This window comes from Borostomias antarcticus, assembly GCF_949987555.1.
Source record: "Borostomias antarcticus genome assembly, chromosome: 25".
In the NCBI taxonomy this organism is placed as follows: Eukaryota; Metazoa; Chordata; class Actinopteri; order Stomiiformes; family Stomiidae; genus Borostomias; species Borostomias antarcticus.
Genome location: NC_140258.1, coordinates 10,038,384 through 10,057,799, shown reverse-complemented (window position 1 = coordinate 10,057,799; position 19,416 = coordinate 10,038,384). Strand labels below are relative to the sequence as shown.

General features: G+C 44.3%; 3 protein-coding genes across 4 annotated transcripts; all 3 read left to right on the top strand.

The window, feature by feature from the left end:
* Window positions 1-451: 451 nt before the first annotated feature.
* Window positions 452-9,148, top strand: slc17a5 (solute carrier family 17 member 5). 2 transcript variants are annotated; one of them, XM_084458559.1, is made up of 11 exons: window positions 452-676; window positions 2,909-3,102; window positions 3,224-3,457; window positions 3,870-3,957; window positions 4,290-4,376; window positions 5,513-5,631; window positions 6,563-6,724; window positions 7,270-7,402; window positions 7,480-7,627; window positions 7,728-7,818; window positions 7,938-9,148. In XM_084458559.1, the coding sequence occupies exons 1-11, from the start codon at window positions 592-594 to the stop codon at window positions 8,073-8,075; spliced, it is 1,479 nt and encodes a 492-aa protein (XP_084314685.1). In that variant the 5' UTR covers window positions 452-591; the 3' UTR covers window positions 8,076-9,148. The 2 variants fall into 2 exon arrangements, with proteins under 2 accessions (XP_084314685.1, XP_084314686.1); XM_084458560.1 differs by lacking the exon at window positions 452-676 and adding an exon at window positions 1,399-1,474.
* Window positions 9,149-10,880: 1,732 nt separating this feature from the next.
* eef1a1a (eukaryotic translation elongation factor 1 alpha 1a) lies at window positions 10,881-14,391 on the top strand (the record flags this gene model as incomplete). The annotated part of the gene is made up of 7 exons (XM_084458497.1): window positions 10,881-11,024; window positions 11,224-11,403; window positions 11,606-11,902; window positions 12,614-12,764; window positions 12,937-13,193; window positions 13,725-13,959; window positions 14,267-14,391. The coding sequence occupies 7 exons, from the start codon at window positions 10,881-10,883 to the stop codon at window positions 14,389-14,391; spliced, it is 1,389 nt and encodes a 462-aa protein (XP_084314623.1).
* Window positions 14,392-15,576: 1,185 nt separating this feature from the next.
* On the top strand, window positions 15,577-19,003 carry cgasa (cyclic GMP-AMP synthase a; the record flags this gene model as incomplete). Its single annotated transcript, XM_084458880.1, has 5 exons — window positions 15,577-16,350; window positions 16,442-16,658; window positions 16,746-17,003; window positions 17,569-17,668; window positions 18,670-19,003. The coding sequence occupies 5 exons, from the start codon at window positions 15,577-15,579 to the stop codon at window positions 19,001-19,003; spliced, it is 1,683 nt and encodes a 560-aa protein (XP_084315006.1).
* Window positions 19,004-19,416: the final 413 nt, after the last annotated feature.

Sequence of the window (19,416 nt, the reverse complement as noted above, 5' to 3'; positions counted from 1 at the left end):
GATAGGTTTATGGTCATTTTTATATGTGCTATCCATGGTGCAATCCAGTATCTATTTTTTAAAGCCTTTTCCCTGAAATGAAAGCGAGTAGGAAAAATACTGTTTGAAATTCTCACGGTTAGTAGGTTATTTATGTACAGACACTCAAGTTTTTGTTTTGATAACTTCACCGAAATGGCTTCGTAGTAATTATTAGAAAATCCAGTCTATGGGAGTTTACATCAAAACTCCTCTCCGATAGGAACAAATCCGCTAGGGGGCGCATGTCTTCACCTTCCCTCCCTATAGGGAACTATGTGATGTCAATTTTGACTATTGCCCTTCATTCGTGTGCCTACAGCGCCATCGTGTGGATATCGATTGAAGTGTACACTATTTCGTCACTACTCACTGGAGTGACTGTAAACATCCGGTCCGGTGTTTCTCGTGATTCCTGTAGCTAGACGTCGAAAGTGAGGCAGGAGGATCTGCTGCACAGGGGATAACATCTCCATAGCCTCCTGTTCCTCCTCCATAGCCTCCTCCTCCTCCATAGCCTCCTGTTCCTCCTCCATAGCCTCCTGTCGTCTTCTAGGAGATCTCTGATGCACAATGGAGCCTAATGCCACGGACACGGAGACCGAAGACCAGGAGCAGCCCTTGTTGCTCCGCGGACAGGATGAGAAAGTAGAGAGAGGTGAGTGTTTATCCAGCTCACTTAGCTAGTACTTGCTAGCTTGCTAAATGACGCTTTTACTACGAGATAACCAACAGCTGACATCTTGTGAACTACTAGGTTAGAGTAACGTTATTTAGGCTAACTTAATATTCCTTTCTCTAAACTTGGTTACCAACAAATCAACTATTGCACAGCTTGCATCTAGCTACTTTAGTTTTTGTATAGCTATATATTGTAGTGTCTGTCCCGTGACCATCACCTTTATCTATGATCAGCTGATGTCGATGCATGTGACCGAGACTCACCTTTATTTAAATCATCTGATGTCGGTATGATAGCTATAACCTGTAGTCCTAGCCTAGCAATTAACAAACTTTTAGGTAGGTAGGTAGGTAGGCTAAACACTGAAGAAGGCAGAGCCGAAACGCGTCTGTCTGGTCTGTCCATCATCATGAATTAAAAGAGCATAAACAATAGTTTTGAGTGCGGACCCTTCTTTATTATTGATCAAAGTTTTTGTACTTTGCACCGGTTCTGAGCGCTGTGGCCCCGATTATTTTCAGGAAGACTATATAGAATCAGGGACGTGCACAGATAGACACGAGGTGGTGTCTATCTGTGCCCCCCCCGCACACACACACACACACGCACACACTCACACACACTCACACACACACACACACACACACACACACACACTCCCTCTCTTCATTTGTCAACGGTAAACGCGTAAAGCGGACCCAAACGGAGGCGCGCTACTCCTCCACTGCCCTTTCCCCACCCAGAGTGCCCGAGTGACGACAGCTAACCAGCCAGGTAACTAACACATAAACCAAACGAGTGTATTGTTTGCCCCCTAAGCCTCAGTTGCAAAACTATAACTTGCATTTATTTGTCTCTGTTGTGAAGTAAGTCTCATACAGCGTCAAACAGCTGATAGTCCGGGAGCCATAGCCCGATTTATAGGTGAACCTTGTTTTGTCGGGTGGAATTTTTTTCTTTGCTGTTTCTTGTAGCTTGGGGGTACCTCTTCAAAATACAGGAGGGTGCTTGGTGATATCCCTTGAGCATTTTCAGATATGATCCCCTTCATGCCAGAAAATGCCAAAATCACACAAAAATAGAGACTTATGATATTGCATGCATTATAGGAATTAAATGCATCAAATGGATCGTCTACAATGACTATTAATAAAGGAGGTTATGTATCCTAAATGAATACTGCAGAGGCATAGCCAGAAATCATCTGGTGGGTGGGTGGGCGGAGGCACAAAAAAAAAAAGTTTGGCAACGAAGTACAATTCATGCCCAAGTTCATTTAATAATATTACATATTAGGGTCTTGAGCATCCTACCCTGAAACATGTACAGAACATTGTGCATGGCAAACCATGCACTTTACAGCTGCATTTCTTGGAGCTACAAGGAGTTTCACTCTTGATCATCTTCAGGATGTAGTCTGGAACAAGTTTGACATCTTCTGGTAGGTGGATTGGGATCAGTGCCCTGTCACTGGTGTCCTTTTCCCATCCAAATTCCTCTGGGTTCATTGCAGGTGGCAGATTGTTATTGAGATTTCTCCACAGATACGCTTGGAAGTGGGACCTCTTTACATTTTCAGTGAACGCTTCCTTTGTTGGAGGTATAGCAGCTAGATTTGGTGAAGACGTGTTCTTTCCCGTTCTTTTTTCCCCAGACAAGTAGCCTGGTGTGTGTCATGTCCATGCTCTCCGTTATGCCATAACAGGCTGAGATGAAGGCAGTGGCTTGGTGGAATGGTGCATCCACATTGCCAATAGCTGATAGATCGTAACCAGCTTTCAGGGCTTTGATGACAGAGCCATCAAATGTGCACGCCACTGTATAGAATCATTAATGATGGCTTTCACAGCAGTAACATTATACATCCATGTTTCACAGACGACAGTCCCCCCCCCCCCCCCCCCCAAAAAAATGTCATGGTTAATTTGACTGCAACTGATTGATTGTCCATGCATTGCATTCCAACTCTCTCACCTCACAAGTCTCTCTCTGCCCCCCCCCCCCCTCTCTCTCTCTCTCTGTCCCTCTCCCTCTCTCTCTCTCTCTCTCTCTCTGTCCCTCTCTCTCTCTCTCTGTCTATCTCTCTCTCTCTGTCCCTCTCTCTGTCCCTCTCTCTCTCTCTCTCTCTCTCTCTGTCCCTCTCTCTCTCTCTCTCTCTCTCTCTCTGTCCCTCTCCCTCTCTCTCTCTCTCTCTCTCTCTCTCTCCAGCCCCAGCATGTGGGTCTGTGCGGTATGGCCTGGCCCTTCTGTCCTGCTGTGGCTTCTTCGTGGCCTATGCCCTTAGGGTCAACCTCAGTGTCGCCATGGTGGACATGATTAACAACACTAACGCCAGTGGCAACAGTACCGGCTCCGTTTGCCCCGCCCACTCCAGTCCTGCTCGGCCGAGACACAACCACACCGTGAGTAGCAGTGTGTAGATCTGACTGTGAGCGTTACACAATCCATGCACATTACAAATGCCTTCATTTGCCCAGTGTGCATAACCTACTAGTGTGTGTGTGTGTGCTGTTTGTTACTCAGGCCAGTGTGTATGACTGGGACTCTGAGACCCAAGGCTGGATCCTGGGCTCCTTCTTCTACGGGTACATCCTGACGCAGGTCCCTGGGGGCTACCTGGCACGCCGCTATGGAGCCAAATGGCTCCTGGGTCTGGGGATCCTGGGAACCGTCATCTTCACCCTGCTCACCCCCGTGGCGGCCGATATGGGCGCTGGCTACCTCATCGCTGTGAGAATACTGGAGGGCATTGGAGAGGTATGTGTGTGTCAGTATGTGATAAAGAAAAGTGTCCTTTTTTTGCATTTTGTTTTATATGACCTTTTATGTGTTGCACTTTGTCTTGATGCTTTTAATGTCTCATGTAAAGCACTTTGAATTGCCTTGTTGCTAAAATGTGCTATACAAATAAACTTGCCTTTCCTTGTGTGCACATTTGTGTGGACATAGCAATAGTGTGTGTGTGTGTGTGTGTATATATACCTACAGTATGGTATAATTGAATACTTTTGTTATATTTGAACATAGTTGTTTATCCAAGGTGAAGACTCCATTGCTATCTAAACAGTATCAATGTGTAGTCCTAGTTGTTCTATTGTATAACTCTATCAGGTGTTACTGTCTATGAGGCGAGCTGAAACCCAGGGGTGGTTTTATGTTGGCCAAACAGGGAGTGACGTTTCCTGCCATGCATGCCATGTGGGCGTCGTGGGCCCCGCCCTTGGAGAGGAGCAGACTGCTCACCATCTCATACACTGGTAACACACAGACTCACACACTCGCAAACATCTAATCATGTCCAGATTTATACATGGCTAAAACCTACTTCTGTATTTTACTTATCTTTATCTTCTTTTATGTGTTTTATCTTCTCTTTTTTTCTTTTTGTTCATTTTATGTCTATTTTTTTGTGAAGCACTCCATGCATGTAACCTCTCTGTTGTAAAGCAATTTGAGCTGCATTTATTTGTATGAAAGGTGCTATACAAATAAAGTTATTATATTTTTATTGTTATTGTTATTATCGTTTGCTTCTTTTTTTCTTTCCTTTTTTATGAAACTGTCACTTCCTCTGATTCGTCCTCTTCAGGTGCGCAGCTGGGCACAGTGATCGCCCTTCCCCTGTCTGGGGAGATCTGCTTCTACCTGGACTGGACCTATGTCTTCTATGTGTTTGGTAAGGCCGACATTTTCTTTAAGGGGAGAGGACTATGGAAAAGAAATAACACATGTGAAACTCGACGTTTCAGCACTTTAAAGTCAAATACATTCTACTTCATTTCCTGTACTTGTTTTTCTATAGCATCAGCCATTTGCACAAAGACAGTGACTGTCTCAAACGGTAGGCTGGTGCCTGCTGCTGCGTTGCTGTCTAGCGAGGCAGTATCCTTTGGAGGCAGTGTTTTTGTCTGAGGTTGCCTGTAAAGGAGTCTGGATTGAGACAGACTTCCAAGGAAGCAATGCGTAACGTCATGATGTCATGTCACTAAAATACCTGTCGGTCAATCATCACTAACACCATTCTGGAAAAAGTGTTTGGTATATGAACTTCAGTTGTCAAATTGATGAATCAGTTGTCAAAACAAAAAACCACAAAACTGTTTATACTGGCAAGCTAACATGTTCGCAAATAAACGTTTGTCTGATATTAGCTTAGTAATTGACTGCCTGTAGCCATCCAGTCATCCAAGGTCTCAGTAGCTTCAGATGAAGGAACAAGTTCTTTTTTTTATCCTGTTCTTTTACCAACTGCTAAGACAACAGTATAGTAAGCTAGTTACTTTAGCTACGTTGCTAGGCTAACGATATTGGCCCCAATATCATTTTACAACTTGTTAAGCTATTTGTTCCGACGGTTCTGTTGAACCCCGCAGGTATCTACAGCTAACTAACGTAGCTAACTAATGTAGCTAACTAACGTAGCTAACTAACGTTAGCCTACAGAAGTGGAAAACAAACATCAGATCAGATATATAAACAGGTTATTTTGATAAACTGGCCACATTTTGGGAATCTACATGGTCACTTTCTTGCCGGAAAACATATTCGAACTTCAGAAAATGACACAGCCAGTGGTGTTCAGACCAAGACCTATTTGTTTTCCTCCATTCCTGCAGTTGTTGCAAACTACATCAGAGTTTCTTCTGTTCCTCTTTCTAAAAGGTTAAAAGAAATCAATTTTCTATATAAAAAAAAATAAGTAGAGAATAGCCTCTACATGTTGAAAAAGTGCTTAGGGCAATATGGCAAACAAAATAAGTATGACCATAAATATATTTGTGTGTGTGTGTGTGTGTGTGTGTGTGTGTTTAGGTGCTGTTGGGCTGGTGTGGTTCGTGCTGTGGGCGCTCCTTGTCAGTAACACCCCCAGCACACACCCACGGATCTCTGAACAGGAGAGACTGTACATCATTTCCTCTCTTAAGAATGAGGTAGGGTCAAGATATATGTATCTGGGAAATGTATTATATAAGCTTTTTTTTGTCAGAGGGCCTCAACCTCGGTTCTCTAATCCTCAATCCTATAGAGACCTACAGTATGGCAAGCATTTGCTGCACCCTAAAACTATCACACCTGACTCAAACTGAGTCTTCACAAACACCTTCCATTGATGCAGGTGTTTTAGTCCTGAGTTGAGACAGAAAGCTGCAAGTTGTGCATTACGTCTGCATTGTTTTAGGACTGAGGAAATAACAGAGACGGATCAGTTTTGTGACAACATCTATACATAGAAATATATATATGACAAACTTCAGTGAACTGCTGCATTGATTAGGAGACTGTGTTTGTGTCAGGCTGACAGGTCATTGTACTGTATGTGCAGTGACCGGACATCAGTCACGTGACAGAATTAACATGCATTCTTATGTAATAGTTTTAAGTACAGCACTGTTGTCGATGGCACATTTGAATATTATTTTACTGCAAAATAGCTTTACATTTAATTTTATAATAATACAATACTCGCTAGTGCACAGCTTTTATTTTCACCATTCATTCTACAATAGTTACAGTACCACACTCACAATTATGAGGCATTGGCGGTCATTTGCATCAGTCACACATTTTTCTACAGCTCATCTACAACCTCTGACATAACCAGCACTCCAAAGTACTGTTAGGATAGATGTACCATTAATGCATTAATGTATCATTATTAATGCAAAGTAAAAAGGTGAAATGGTGAATATTTTAAGAGGATAGAGAACTGAAATTTCAAGTCATCTATATTCCATTCGATTTATTCCATGTCCATTCTCCCAGGCAGTTCAAAATGACACATGTAGGTGATTGAGCAACTGAAGATGATCTAAAGATGAATAGGGGTTCTAATGGTCTCTTGGGTGTGTGTCCCTGGTCAAGCTGTCTCCAACCGTGGGCCACATCCCCTGGGCGTCCATCCTGACCTCCAAGCCTCTGTGGGCCATCGTAGTGGCTCACTTCTCCTACAACTGGACCTTCTACACGCTGCTCACCCTGCTGCCCACGTACATGAGCGATATACTGGGCTTCAGCATCCAGCAGGTGAGGGCCTGAGGAGGACATGCATACAACAACACACACACACACACACACACACACACACACACACACACACACACAGGTACTGTATATCTAACATTTCCTGTGTGTGAGCCCCTGTACACATACACACACAGGTACTGTATATCTAATTTCCTGTGTGTGAGCCCCTGTCCACACACACGCGCACACACACACACACACACACACACACACACACACACACACACACACACGCACGCAATACATAGGACTAAGGCATCATGTTGGCTACAATAGCTAGCCTTTAAGAGTACCACACATTTCCTTTTCGACCCACACACCTACCACTGACATACTGCTTGAGGACGCTAATATTAATCAATTAACGGAAACACAGAAACTCCATTCTGACTTACATTGGACTGTATGTTGCTCTCATTCATGGCTTATTTTTTGTGTGATGTCTTAAACTGTATGTCGCCCCCTATGGATACTGTACCTGATACACTTGTTCAAGTAATACCTGTACAGGAGTGCTGTAGTCTGTGTGTGTCTGTCCCTGTCAGAATGGTATCCTGTCAGCCCTGCCTTACATTGGCTGCGGTATACTGGCCATCCTCGGGGGTCAGCTGGCCGATTACCTGAGGGAGACCTGCGTCTTCCCCACTGTGGCGGTCAGGAAAGCCTTCACTCTCATAGGTGAGGAGCAGCCTGAGTACACACACACTCTCACTCTTCCTTTAGCATATTAACCCAAGTATGACCTGTCTTTGTAGGTATGATAGGACCGGCCGTGTTCCTGGTGGCTGCTGGGTACACAGGCTGTAACTACATCCTGGCTGTAGCCTTCCTCTCAGTCTCCTCCTCCCTCGGAGGATTCTCCGCCTCCGGTTTCAACATCAACCACCTGGACATCGCCCCCTCGTGAGATCTGGATTCACATGTTCTTCAGAACATTTCTGCTATTCTGTTTCAACGGAGACCGTGCCAATCATCTGCCCATTCTTCTTGTCTCTCTTTTTAGGTACGCCGGCATTTTGTTGGGCATCACCAACTCCTTTGCCACGATACCTGGCATGGTGGGACCGGTCATAGCAAGAGCATTGACCAAAAACGTAAGCACTTATCATGCACATCCACCGTGAACCATAAGAATACGCATCTACAAATGTGAAAGTCTGTGACTTTAAAGGTGATTGGCTAACACTTGTATGGCTGGTTTTGATTGTTCTAGAATACCATTGAGGAGTGGCAGACGGTGTTCTACATCTCTGCCGGCATCAACCTGTTTGGCGCCGTCTTCTACACGGTGTTTGGTCGAGGAGAGGTGCAGCCCTGGGCGGTGCAAAAAACCTACTCTCACGGCGACTGAGAGCAATGCTGGCGGTCAGAGCTTGTCGGTGGAGGGGGCGTGGCCGTTGTTTACCAAGTGGGCACACCTCAATTATGGGATATAGGTTCTTGGATCAATCTTATGAAGGCTGCTCTACGCACAAACCTAGGGGATAAACCTTTGAATGGAATTTTTATTTGATTTTTTTTTTTTTTAAATGGTATGTGGTCCATATCAACATGGATGTCAATATTTTATTTTGTTTACATGTTAATTTGCACATGGTTTCCGTTTAATTGTCTAACTTCCGTTCTTGATTGAGTCTGGTAGCTCGTTCTCAGCATGATCTCAGAAAGAGGAAAAAGCTATATGATTTATGGGAGTGTGAGTTGTTTCCAACTGAGGGACTGTGATCAAAACACTGCCCTCTTGTGCCTTACACACAGTAGGCCAACCGGCCTGAGAATTAAGCACTGATGCCATCGACCCTGTCAAATCTCATTCAATTCAGGCATTACAAATATCATTACGGTTATTATGGGTAGGATTGGCTCTGTGCCTCCTTCATTGTGCCTCATTCTACTAAATCAATTCCGTTTGTGGTTTCTGACCAGTTGTTTTTAAAGGAAATGATGAACTTCACTGTCTATATATTGTGAAGTAGTATTTTTTTAAGCCAGTGTTTTTAAGTTAACATTCCAGTAAAAACTATTATTTTTTTATTTGTTGATTTTTTCATTGTTATGGCTATCAAACAAATTCAATGTAGCCACTGTCCTGGCATGAGTGGGTTAGTTTAACACACCTGTTTGTTGCTCTTCACTTCTCCATAGTCTGTAGTCATATAGCATATAAGCTTTCCAATGAATCAAAGTGCTCTCAGAATACTAAGTTACTGGTTGTGTAATGTGAACTGTCTGTATGTACAAAGTTTCAAACAAAATCATGTGAGAGTGAGGATGAAAAACAGTCGCGCCCACGCGTGTCAGGACTCAAGCTACAAACAAAAACCATGCTTTAACAAATCTCAAAATTGACATTTCATCCTTATCTTCACAATATTGCAAATGGGTCTATAAAAGTCAAACTATATGACGATAAAGATACACATTCTTCACGCAGACATTTTCAGATGTACAAATGTGTAATAAAATATCTGGAAACACATTTAAAATAGCCTCTGTCTTTATTTGAGCGCCAGATGTGTAGGACCCTTATTATTATAGAGGTTAATTCTAAGACAAGTTAGGGAGTGTCTGTAAAGTGTCTCTGCACCTGTTACGCAAACCAGCAGCTGGTAAAGAGCGCAACTCGACTGTTCACACTGCGAAACCTTCAGTTCACCAAACAAACAAGCTCTATGATTGTGTATTTTAGGGCTGGGTGAGGATATTTTTGTAAATATACAAACTACCTGTATTAAAAGTCAAAAACTCTTTGCAATCCCTTATTGTGATGCTCTAGGAGAGTGTACGAGAAATGCGTGCAATTGCATAACCCCCTCCTGGCTGATAAACGGATCAGCAACTCAGCCTCTCCGGTTCTGCACCGAGTCCAAATAGAGCACTTAGACAGGTAGGAATTATTTCATTTACATGTGATACATGCTGTTGTTTTACCTTTGTAACAGGATTTACTTGAAATTGTGCAAGTTGTTTATTCTTGGTAGTCTTACTGCAATGAATGGAAGCGCACAGTCGACTGCTTATAGTCATAGGAGCGATGAACATGGCGGAGACAGGCAGGAGGAGGGGCTGGAAAGCTCTCTAAATCCCCCAGACATCTGAATTATACGGTCGGTGGGCTAATTTTGTCACCTGCCCTCGTTTTCCAGTCAGAAGCTTATGAATGTGTTCTAATGCTGTCTGCTCTGGTATATCTATTTGTAAATAGATGTCTGCTCTGGTATTTGGCAAGGTAAAGGACAGCCCTGTGCAACATTACAAATAGTTATCCAACCTGGTATAGGTTGACGATGAGTTATGTCATTGGGATAAGTTTCTTACATCAAGGTTGAAATCCTAGCTAGCCACCTTGAGTAATTATTCAGAGCACTAAACCATGATAATCCACAGTGGTGCTTTTCCATAGATTCATGTAGCCTAACCTGTGCAGGCATGTACTGCAGTAGCCTAGCCTTACTTCAGAAATGGCTGCTGCATTCTCAATAGCTAGAATCAATGACAAAATGGAGTCTGTGACCTTATAGCAAACACAAGGGAGGACATTCAGTGACATGAGAGCTTGTATCAATGTCACAGTCCTAAGCTGAGCTGAGAGCTGTGGCTGGGGAAGTGAGGAGTGCTCACTTGCTGGCCAGCAGGCTGGGAGAGGAGAGGGAGAGAGGCAGAATGTGTGTCAAGCTTGATGTAGTTCTGTGCCCGCTGATGTGAAGCTCAATTGGTTGGTGTAACTGGATAAACCTCTACAGTTCTGACAACTAAGAGGTCCTCAAACCATCAGGTTATACATGTTACATATACAGAACAAGACAAACATATTGTGCATCCCCACAATAATCACTGTATTTATACCGTCGTAATTGTGCAGCGTTACAAGTTTTAAGTCTATCAGGGTTATAATGCCAAGGGAAACGTGAGCTTCAGTGTCCCTGGCCATGGTGCTGTACTACACTCACTGAACTTGCTGAGTACCTGCTATGCTACAGCCCAGATAGCAAGCGGATCTGGGCCAGATCTGGCCTGTATATGTCCCAGATCCGCTTGCTATCTGGGAGTTCTCACTGTTCTAGGAAACCCTACATTTGTATTGACTGCTCTAGTAAAGGCCTACAGTTCTACTCACTGACTGTTTCTCTTACTATCCCCTCAGCCAATCACAGCCATGGGCAAGGAAAAGGTCCACATCAACATTGTAGTGATCGGCCATGTGGACTCAGGCAAGTCCACCACCACTGGCCACCTCATCTATAAGTGTGGCGGCATCGACAAGAGAACCATCGAGAAGTTTGAGAAGGAGGCCGCTGAGGTCAGTGGGAGATGACTCAGAAGCAGAGGTTCTTGAAATGTTGTCATTCAAATGGCAAGGGGGGTGAATACTTTCCATTAGCACTGTTTGTAATTGGTAAAAACATATTGATGCATATTAAGAAATGTTACTTAGTATCGTCAGAAAGAACCATTCATTGAGCATGGGACATCTGTGATGACTGATGTGTTTCTCTCAGATGGGGAAGGGCTCCTTCAAGTATGCCTGGGTGCTGGACAAGCTGAAAGCTGAAAGAGAGCGTGGTATCACCATCGACATCTCGCTATGGAAGTTTGAGACCAGCAAGTACTATGTGACGATCATCGATGCTCCTGGACACAGGGACTTCATTAAGAATATGATCACTGGAACCTCCCAGGTCGGAAACAGGAATTATTCTTCATGCACATGTCTTCTTTATACCTTTGAGGTCAAATATGCAACAATTTTGACAATGCATGTGACAATTCAGAACCTGAACCAGAATCAGAATCAGAACCAGTTCAGAACCTACCAGGCAGGTTACAACATGTGTACAAAGTCCTAAAAAAAGAAAAATGTGTTAAATCTGATATCTTCAGGCTGACTGTGCCGTGCTGATCGTGGCAGCCGGCGTTGGAGAGTTTGAGGCTGGCATCTCCAAGAACGGGCAGACCCGTGAGCACGCCCTGCTGGCTTACACCCTGGGGGTGAAGCAACTCATCGTGGGGGTCAACAAGATGGACTCTACTGAGCCCAACTACAGCCAGAAGCGCTACGAGGAGATCGTCAAGGAAGTCAGCACATACATCAAGAAGATCGGCTACAACCCAGACACGGTGGCCTTTGTCCCCATCTCGGGCTGGAATGGTGACAACATGCTGGAGGCGAGCCCTAATGTAAGCAACGAACACAGAGCAGTAAAGACTAGTCTCGCGGTACCAGACTTTAGAGATCTCCGCCTCCGAAAGTCTGGAGACATCTCCATTGAAAATCATTGAAACTCAACGCTACCAATCTGAACCACTTTCTACATCTCCAATAGGGTGAAAGACCTGCTTTACCGGAAATTATGTCCTTCAAATAAACAGGAGTGGAAAAATCAAAACAAGACAAAACATTCACTGCCCAATTAGGAAGAACCGCCCTAAAGACGTTGGATTGGTTCTGCAATGCAGGTTTTTTTTCAATCTCTCAAATTGTTTGCACCCACTTTTGGTGACAAAATCTGGATGAATGTCTTCGGTCTCTAGTTGAGCGAGTGAGTGAGTGAGTGAGTGAGTGAGTGAGTGAGTGAGTGAGTGAGTGTGTGTGTGTGTGTGTAAGTAAAGACCAACTGTGGCAAGTTGATGTTTAAAATGAATAGTGTCTGGGATCTGGATGCTGATTTAGATTTCACCTGGGCTGTTATAACTACAGTACTGTATGTCCATTGTGAGCTAGCCATAAAAACATGATATGAATGTGAATCTGTTGTTCTTATTAAGAAAATGCATGCATTGTGTAAACAGCAGTTCTTCCCTCAAGAATGAAAATTCTTGATTTCTGAACCCAAAAAAAAGTGATCGGATGCTGACTGACACTATCACTTGTGTCTCTTCAATACGCAGATGACATGGTTCAAAGGCTGGAAGATCACCAGGAAGGATGGGAACGCCTCTGGGACCACCTTGCTGGAGGCCCTGGATGCCATCCAGCCCCCGTCCCGCCCCACTGACAAGCCCCTTCGCCTGCCCCTGCAGGACGTCTACAAGATCGGAGGTGAGCGCCACACCAAGACTGTGCTAGATGTTTTTAACGATTGTGATGAATGGACTTTGATGACAGTGGATTGATCTAACTACCAATATTGCTTTTGAGATAACAATACTACCGTCTGGACTGAGGCTCAGTACATCATCATTACGGTACTTCTCTCTGTCTTCGTCTCAAGGTATTGGTACAGTGCCCGTAGGTCGGGTGGAAACAGGCATCCTGAAGCCTGGCATTGTGGTGACCTTTGCCCCAGTCAACGTGACCACCGAGGTCAAGTCAGTGGAGATGCACCACGAGGCCCTGACTGAGGCGATGCCCGGCGACAACGTGGGCTTCAACGTTAAGAACGTGTCTGTCAAGGACATTCGCCGCGGCAACGTGGCTGGAGACAGCAAGAATGATCCGCCCCAAGAGGCTGCCAACTTCACCGCTCAGGTGGGCGCCACCAACCTACTGCCCTCATTTACTCATAAATATGCAGTTGCTATTTTTATACCGATTTAAGCATTCAGCTTTCTACATCTCTTTTCCCCTTTAAGGCTTCATGTCCACCAACGAGCTGTATGTAGCTGAACTGCGCCAAGCTTCCAGCTGCTTAGAGCTTGGCTAGGCTACCGATGCTTTACAGCTCCGTTAGCACCCTGTGTCATGTTTTTGCAGACTGGAGTTATTAGTTAAAACCGACCGTCGTCGTCATCAGAACAGCCTTTTACAGCCTGCGCTTTAGCCCAAAAATTGCAACTTTTTTCAGCTGGAAAAGAAAAAGCCTAAAGCCCATGGCGCTATAGCGCGTAAAACACAGCTCTGGTCTGTAGAGCTCTCTAGAGCTCATTACCCATTGTAAACAACGAGAAAACACCAGCTCTAAAATACAGCTCGCCATTGGACACCCCCCCTCCCCACCTTTCACATTTCTAGATAGGGTCTCTGACACTATTCCCTTGGCTGGATCTAATGTCTTCATAGGTGATTATCCTGAACCACCCTGGTCAGATCAGCGCTGGCTACGCCCCTGTGCTGGACTGCCACACTGCCCACATCGCCTGCAAGTTTGCTGAGCTGAAGGAGAAGATTGACCGCCGCTCGGGCAAGAAGCTGGAGGACAACCCCAAGGCCCTCAAGTCTGGGGATGCAGCCATCGTGGACATGGTCCCTGGGAAGCCCATGTGTGTGGAGAGCTTCTCCGATTACCCTCCACTGGGTGAGTGACTATTGGAATGATTGCAGAATAATGTTCCCTCTCCCTAGCAGAAACTATCGGTGTCATGTGGTTATTGAAAGCTATGTGTGACACTGCCAGTCTGTGTGAACTCTATAGCTCCTTCAGATATGGTAGGAAGGGTGGACGGAGGATACCACAGTTTTAAAATAATGCATTGAACTTACATAAAGTGATACTGTCCAGTCAATTTTACTGAGATTGTTAACGTATTGTCTGACGTGGAATTGAACATTCACATATAAGTCTCCCTTTGCTCCTTCCCGTGTCTTCATCTTTCCTCCTGCAGGTCGCTTCGCGGTGCGTGACATGCGGCAGACCGTGGCGGTGGGGGTGATCAAGGCCGTGGAGAAGAAGGCTGCCACCACGGGCAAGGTCACCAAGTCTGCCCAGAAGGCCCAGAAGAACAAATGAATGTTGTGCTGCGCTGCCGACTCCAGAGTTACCCACGGCAGGACAGCAGTCACCCAAGCCCACTCACCGATTGGCAGCTTCAAATCCATAGTCAAAGACTGGTTAATAGTCACAATGCATCGCAAAAGTATCAGGAGGAAAGACTAAACAAGTCCTTAAACATTCCGTCTCACTCCATTTCAACGTGTTTGAATTTGTATTTATTTACATTGTAATAGCACATTGCTAGTTTTAAATGTGTATTGTTAAATGGGTTAAATGACTGTTCCCTGTGTGAGGTAACCACTGAGAGAGGTGTGGTTACTGCCACGCCCTCCCTCTCTGGAGTACGGTAGGCCACTCTTCTTCACGCTGTGTGTTGTCTTGCTTTTAGTCTTTGTTTGCAACTACCAGGTGCTCTATTGCAGTCTTTGGTTAAACAAATAAGCGTAACTTCTCTTAGTGAAAACCTTAGTGAATATGCTGTGTTATAGCTTTAGAGAACAACAAAAAACAGAAACCTTCCAAATGTTGTCTTTTGTCTCCATGGACACACTGAGTAGACCGATTGTTGGCTCTTCAAGCACTTTGTTTGGTGTTTTGCGAACCTTGCACATGCACTGGAAAACTTTAAATTGGCATAAGTTATTATTGCACCTTACTCTGTTCAATATGGCCCCTTCATGACATTAAATATGTTTCAACAAATCTTTTGTCATTTACTGTAGTCTTTGCACTGCTATATTAAATGAGTGAAATAAAACACCCTATGAACCAAGCCCTACGAGTATCAACTCATTTACTGTGTTTCTGATGGTTTTTAACTAGTTATTTTGATAATGGTAAAGACAAAAACGGGATGAATGTTAACATATTTTATGACACCAGACAGCTATTACGCGATTATAAGAGTAAAGAAAAATATATACATTTGAGATCCTACAAATAGGCCTGAATGTAAAATGAAAAACTATTTAACAATGAAGCCAAATCGATAACTCAACATCAATTTAGTTTGTCATCTGTGACTTGATAACAGTTTTGATTTCCACAAGATGTAGCTGTTGCGCACAGATAAGCCTACATAATAATAAAAAAAGATTCTTAATTTGGCAGGACTTGAGAGGGGAGTGTTCAAATCAATGTCCCATCCTACGGAAGTGCTTCGACACGACATTTGCCTTCCCTGCCCAACGCATTCAAACAATGAGCGGGAGAGGCAGGCAACGCAGGGCTAAGAGCCCTCCTGATGCAGTAGGCCTACGTGCCAAGAGTCCCGATGCAGTCCGCGTAAAGAGTCTTAGTTCGCTTAAGGATGAAAAACAGACTCCAGCGGTCCCTGGCTCCGTGAAAAACGGTATAATTGAGAGACAACCGAGCAAGAAAGAGAAACCAAAGGACGAGGAGCTAAAGCAACCAACGCGCGTAAAGGTAACTCCAGCGGTCCCTGGCTCCGTGAAAAACGGTAAAATTGAGAGACAACCGAGGAAGGAAGAGAAACCAAAGAACGAGGAGCTAAAGCAACCAACGCGCGTAAAGGTAACTCCAGCGGTGCCTGAATCCGTGAAGAACGGTAAAATTGAGAGACAACTGAGCAAGGAAGAGAAAATAAAGAACGAGGAGCGAAAACAAACAACGCGCGTAAAGGTGAAACCTGTAACTCCAGCTGACCCTGGTTCCGCGAAAAACTGTGAAATTGAGAGACAACCGAGCAAGAAAGACAAACCAAAGAACGACGACCTAAAGCAACCAAAGCGCGTAAATGAGGTGAAGCCTATAGTGCGACGCGCTACAAACAAGGAGGAAGACGTTCTGATCACGACCCTGGAGAAACTGAAGATTAAGAAAATAGAAAGATCGGAAAGCGCAGGTATCATCAATGACATTATCAAATTCATCATGGATCACATGAAAAAGAAAACGGAATGCTTCAGAGAAGTAAAGGACCTGCGTACTGTAAGTTATTATGAGAATCTGAAGGTGGCTAGTAAATTAATATAGTCATACTGTATAATGTTGCTCAACTGCGCACCATTTGTTAACCTTCACATTACAACTGCTCTGTCCATAGATCTCCAATCCCGACGAATTTGACGTGATGCTGACTTTCCCGGTCAGCCGTGTAGACATTCAAAAGTTTGGAGACGACGGAGCGTTTTATAGCGTGGCATTCAAGCGTGGGAAACACCTGTTGGACCGCTTTCTGCAGGACGACAAAACCATTTCTGCCAACGAGATGCTGAAAGAGTTCAGAAAAGAGGTTAAGACGTGTGTGAAGTCATTCAAAAGTGAGTAAACTGCTGCAATGTTTGCGCAATGCGTAAATCCAGTGTATCTGTTTAAATTGCAAAATTATAGCTTTGTTTTCTTTTCAGATGTGGAGGTAGAAAAGAAGAAAACCGGCTGCCCCGCAGTGACCTTGCTGATAACGGGGACCGGAACGGACATCTCACTGGACGTTGTTCTGAGTCTCGAGGTCCAGACGAGCTGGCCTTCCTTCACCAAGGAGGGGTTTCAGATTGAAGGATGGCTTGGGACAAAAGTGAAGCAAGACTACCGGCGAATGCCCTACTACCTTGTTCCGAAGTATGAAGGAAGGGGCTCGGTGGAGCGAGAAGGCATCTGTGCCAAAGGTTTGCAGGGATTTGATCATTATAAACCATTCATTAACAGGTTGCTTTAGATTGAACCTAATTGGGATCATAAAAAGAAATATACCTTTTCTGTTATGATGTGTAGGCTACAGTAGGGGAATTATATAAGTAGCTTCACATATTTGTAGAAAGGTTAATTCCTTAGTTTTAGGCCTACATACAGTATACAGTACAAGCTATAGTCTATAACATGAGCTGCTATTTGCATGTAAAAGAATGTTTGCTCCACACTTCCCATGTGCTAACAGTACTTAAACAATAGGCAATGGCATTTATACTTTATAAATGATTGGGCTTTGGCTGTCACTCATTATTGAACATAGGCTACCAGTAAAGTTGATCAGTAAATGCTGTGGGGGAAACCTATAAAACTTACTGTAAATTACTTTCACTTTGCATGAATGGAAACTGAAAAGTTGCAGAAAAGGGAAGTTGCATGGAAGCTTGATTTAGTAAGACCCATTTAAAGACTGAAACTAAAACGTAGTTGAATGGTCAGGGTGCCGCTAGCCTTGTCAACTGTTTTTGTTTCTTTGACACCCAGACGCATGGCGCATTTCTTTCTCGCACGTGGAAAAGAGCATCCTAAAAAACCATGGATCCCAGAAGACTTGCTGTGAGGCGGAAGGGTCTCGCTGCTGCCGGTAGGCTATTACCAGCACCCTGACACTCAAACACGTTAGGCTATTACCAGCACCCTGACACTCAAACAAGTTAGGCTATTACCAGCACCCTGACACTCAAACAAGTTAGGCTTTTACCAGCACCCTGACACTCAAACAAGTTAGGCTATTACCAGCACCCTGACACTCAAACAAGTTAGGCTATTACCAGCACCCTGACACTCAAACAAGTTAGGCTTTTACCAGCACCCTGACACTCAAACAAGTTAGGCTTTTACCAGCACCCTGACACTCAAACAAGTTAGGCTATGTGGTGGCTGGACTCGGTTGACCTATGACATTTGGACTCACAAAATGCCATTATAACACTTCAGATTGAATTCACCAGTAGCCTACCACAGGGTTCTCCTCCCAAGGACCAACACAATCACACAACCTTGTCAAATGAGGACACGAAATATAACAGAGTAGAGTAAAAGAAACATACTTTATTACCTTACAATTGCAGCCAAGGGACGGTTACACAGAGACACAAGGGGTATCTGTGCAAGCGCGCCGACTAGTGTCGGGATGTTCTGTATATACTATTCCACACAATACATTGGCGCGTGACTACATGTGTGAGTACCTGATTGGTTGAAACTTAGGGTGTTCTCTGTTAGTTACATTTTACTGCAACACAGACAGGCTTTTCGTTGTGAGGTGTCCTTGGCAGTCAACTTATCTGCTACTGGAACACAGATAATAACTTTTCATGCGTACTGTATTCTGGAAAAGTACAGAGTGTAGGCTACAGCAGTATTGAAGCTTAACTAGGCCTAAAAAGGCAGGCCTTGTATTAAACAACTATAATAGCACTTAATCAAAAATACCTTTCACAGCTATTACCAGCACCCTGACACTCAAACAAGTTAGGCTATTACCAGCACCCTGACACTCAAACAAGTTGTCTTTAGAAGTCTTTGTGAGCATATCCAATAGGCTACAATTAAAATATTTTGGTTTTCCTGTTTTCTATTCAGGAAAGATTGTCTTAAGCTGCTGAAACACCTGTTGAGCCTCCTGAAAGAAAAACACCCTTCACTGTCCAAGTTCTGTTCCTACCACGGCAAGACCACTCTCCTCCACACCTGTTCCACCAGAACCAAGGACCGTGAGTGGGAGGCCAACCACCTGGGTCAGTGCTTCCAGCTGCTGCTGGAGGCCTTTGAGGGCTGTCTGAAGGATGGACTCCTCCCCAACTTCTTCATCCCCACTCAGAACCTGCTGTCAGGTATTGATCGCAAGAGCTGCCAAACACTGGCCCAGAACATCTTTACAGAGCGCAGCAACGGCTTCCCCATTTTCCACCACTGAGGTGCATTCAGTTTAAAAGAGTATGTATGCAACATGTGAATGTGTGTCTAAATCAAAGGGTGTAGGTTTCATTACGCATGGTCGAGACATGTCCCACTAATTTTTTTTAAATGGCATTCTTCCCCACACACTTTAAAAATAAAAAATTATCAAAGAGACTGCATTTACAAGATAAGCTGCAACTAGGTGAGCCTTAGGACCATGCAGAGGGGGGGCAGTAATCGGACCGCGGCTCACTGTAGAACCATAGACGTACTCTGCTCTGAGGAATCCGTAGCTGCTGGAAAACCCACAAGCTGTCCGTTCATCTGTGCTGACACTAAAGCTGCTGTTGCAAGTGATCACCCTGACTGGCAAAAATGTCCCGTATTCTGTCCCCCAACATGACTGAGGAAGATAACCAGCTAATCTTC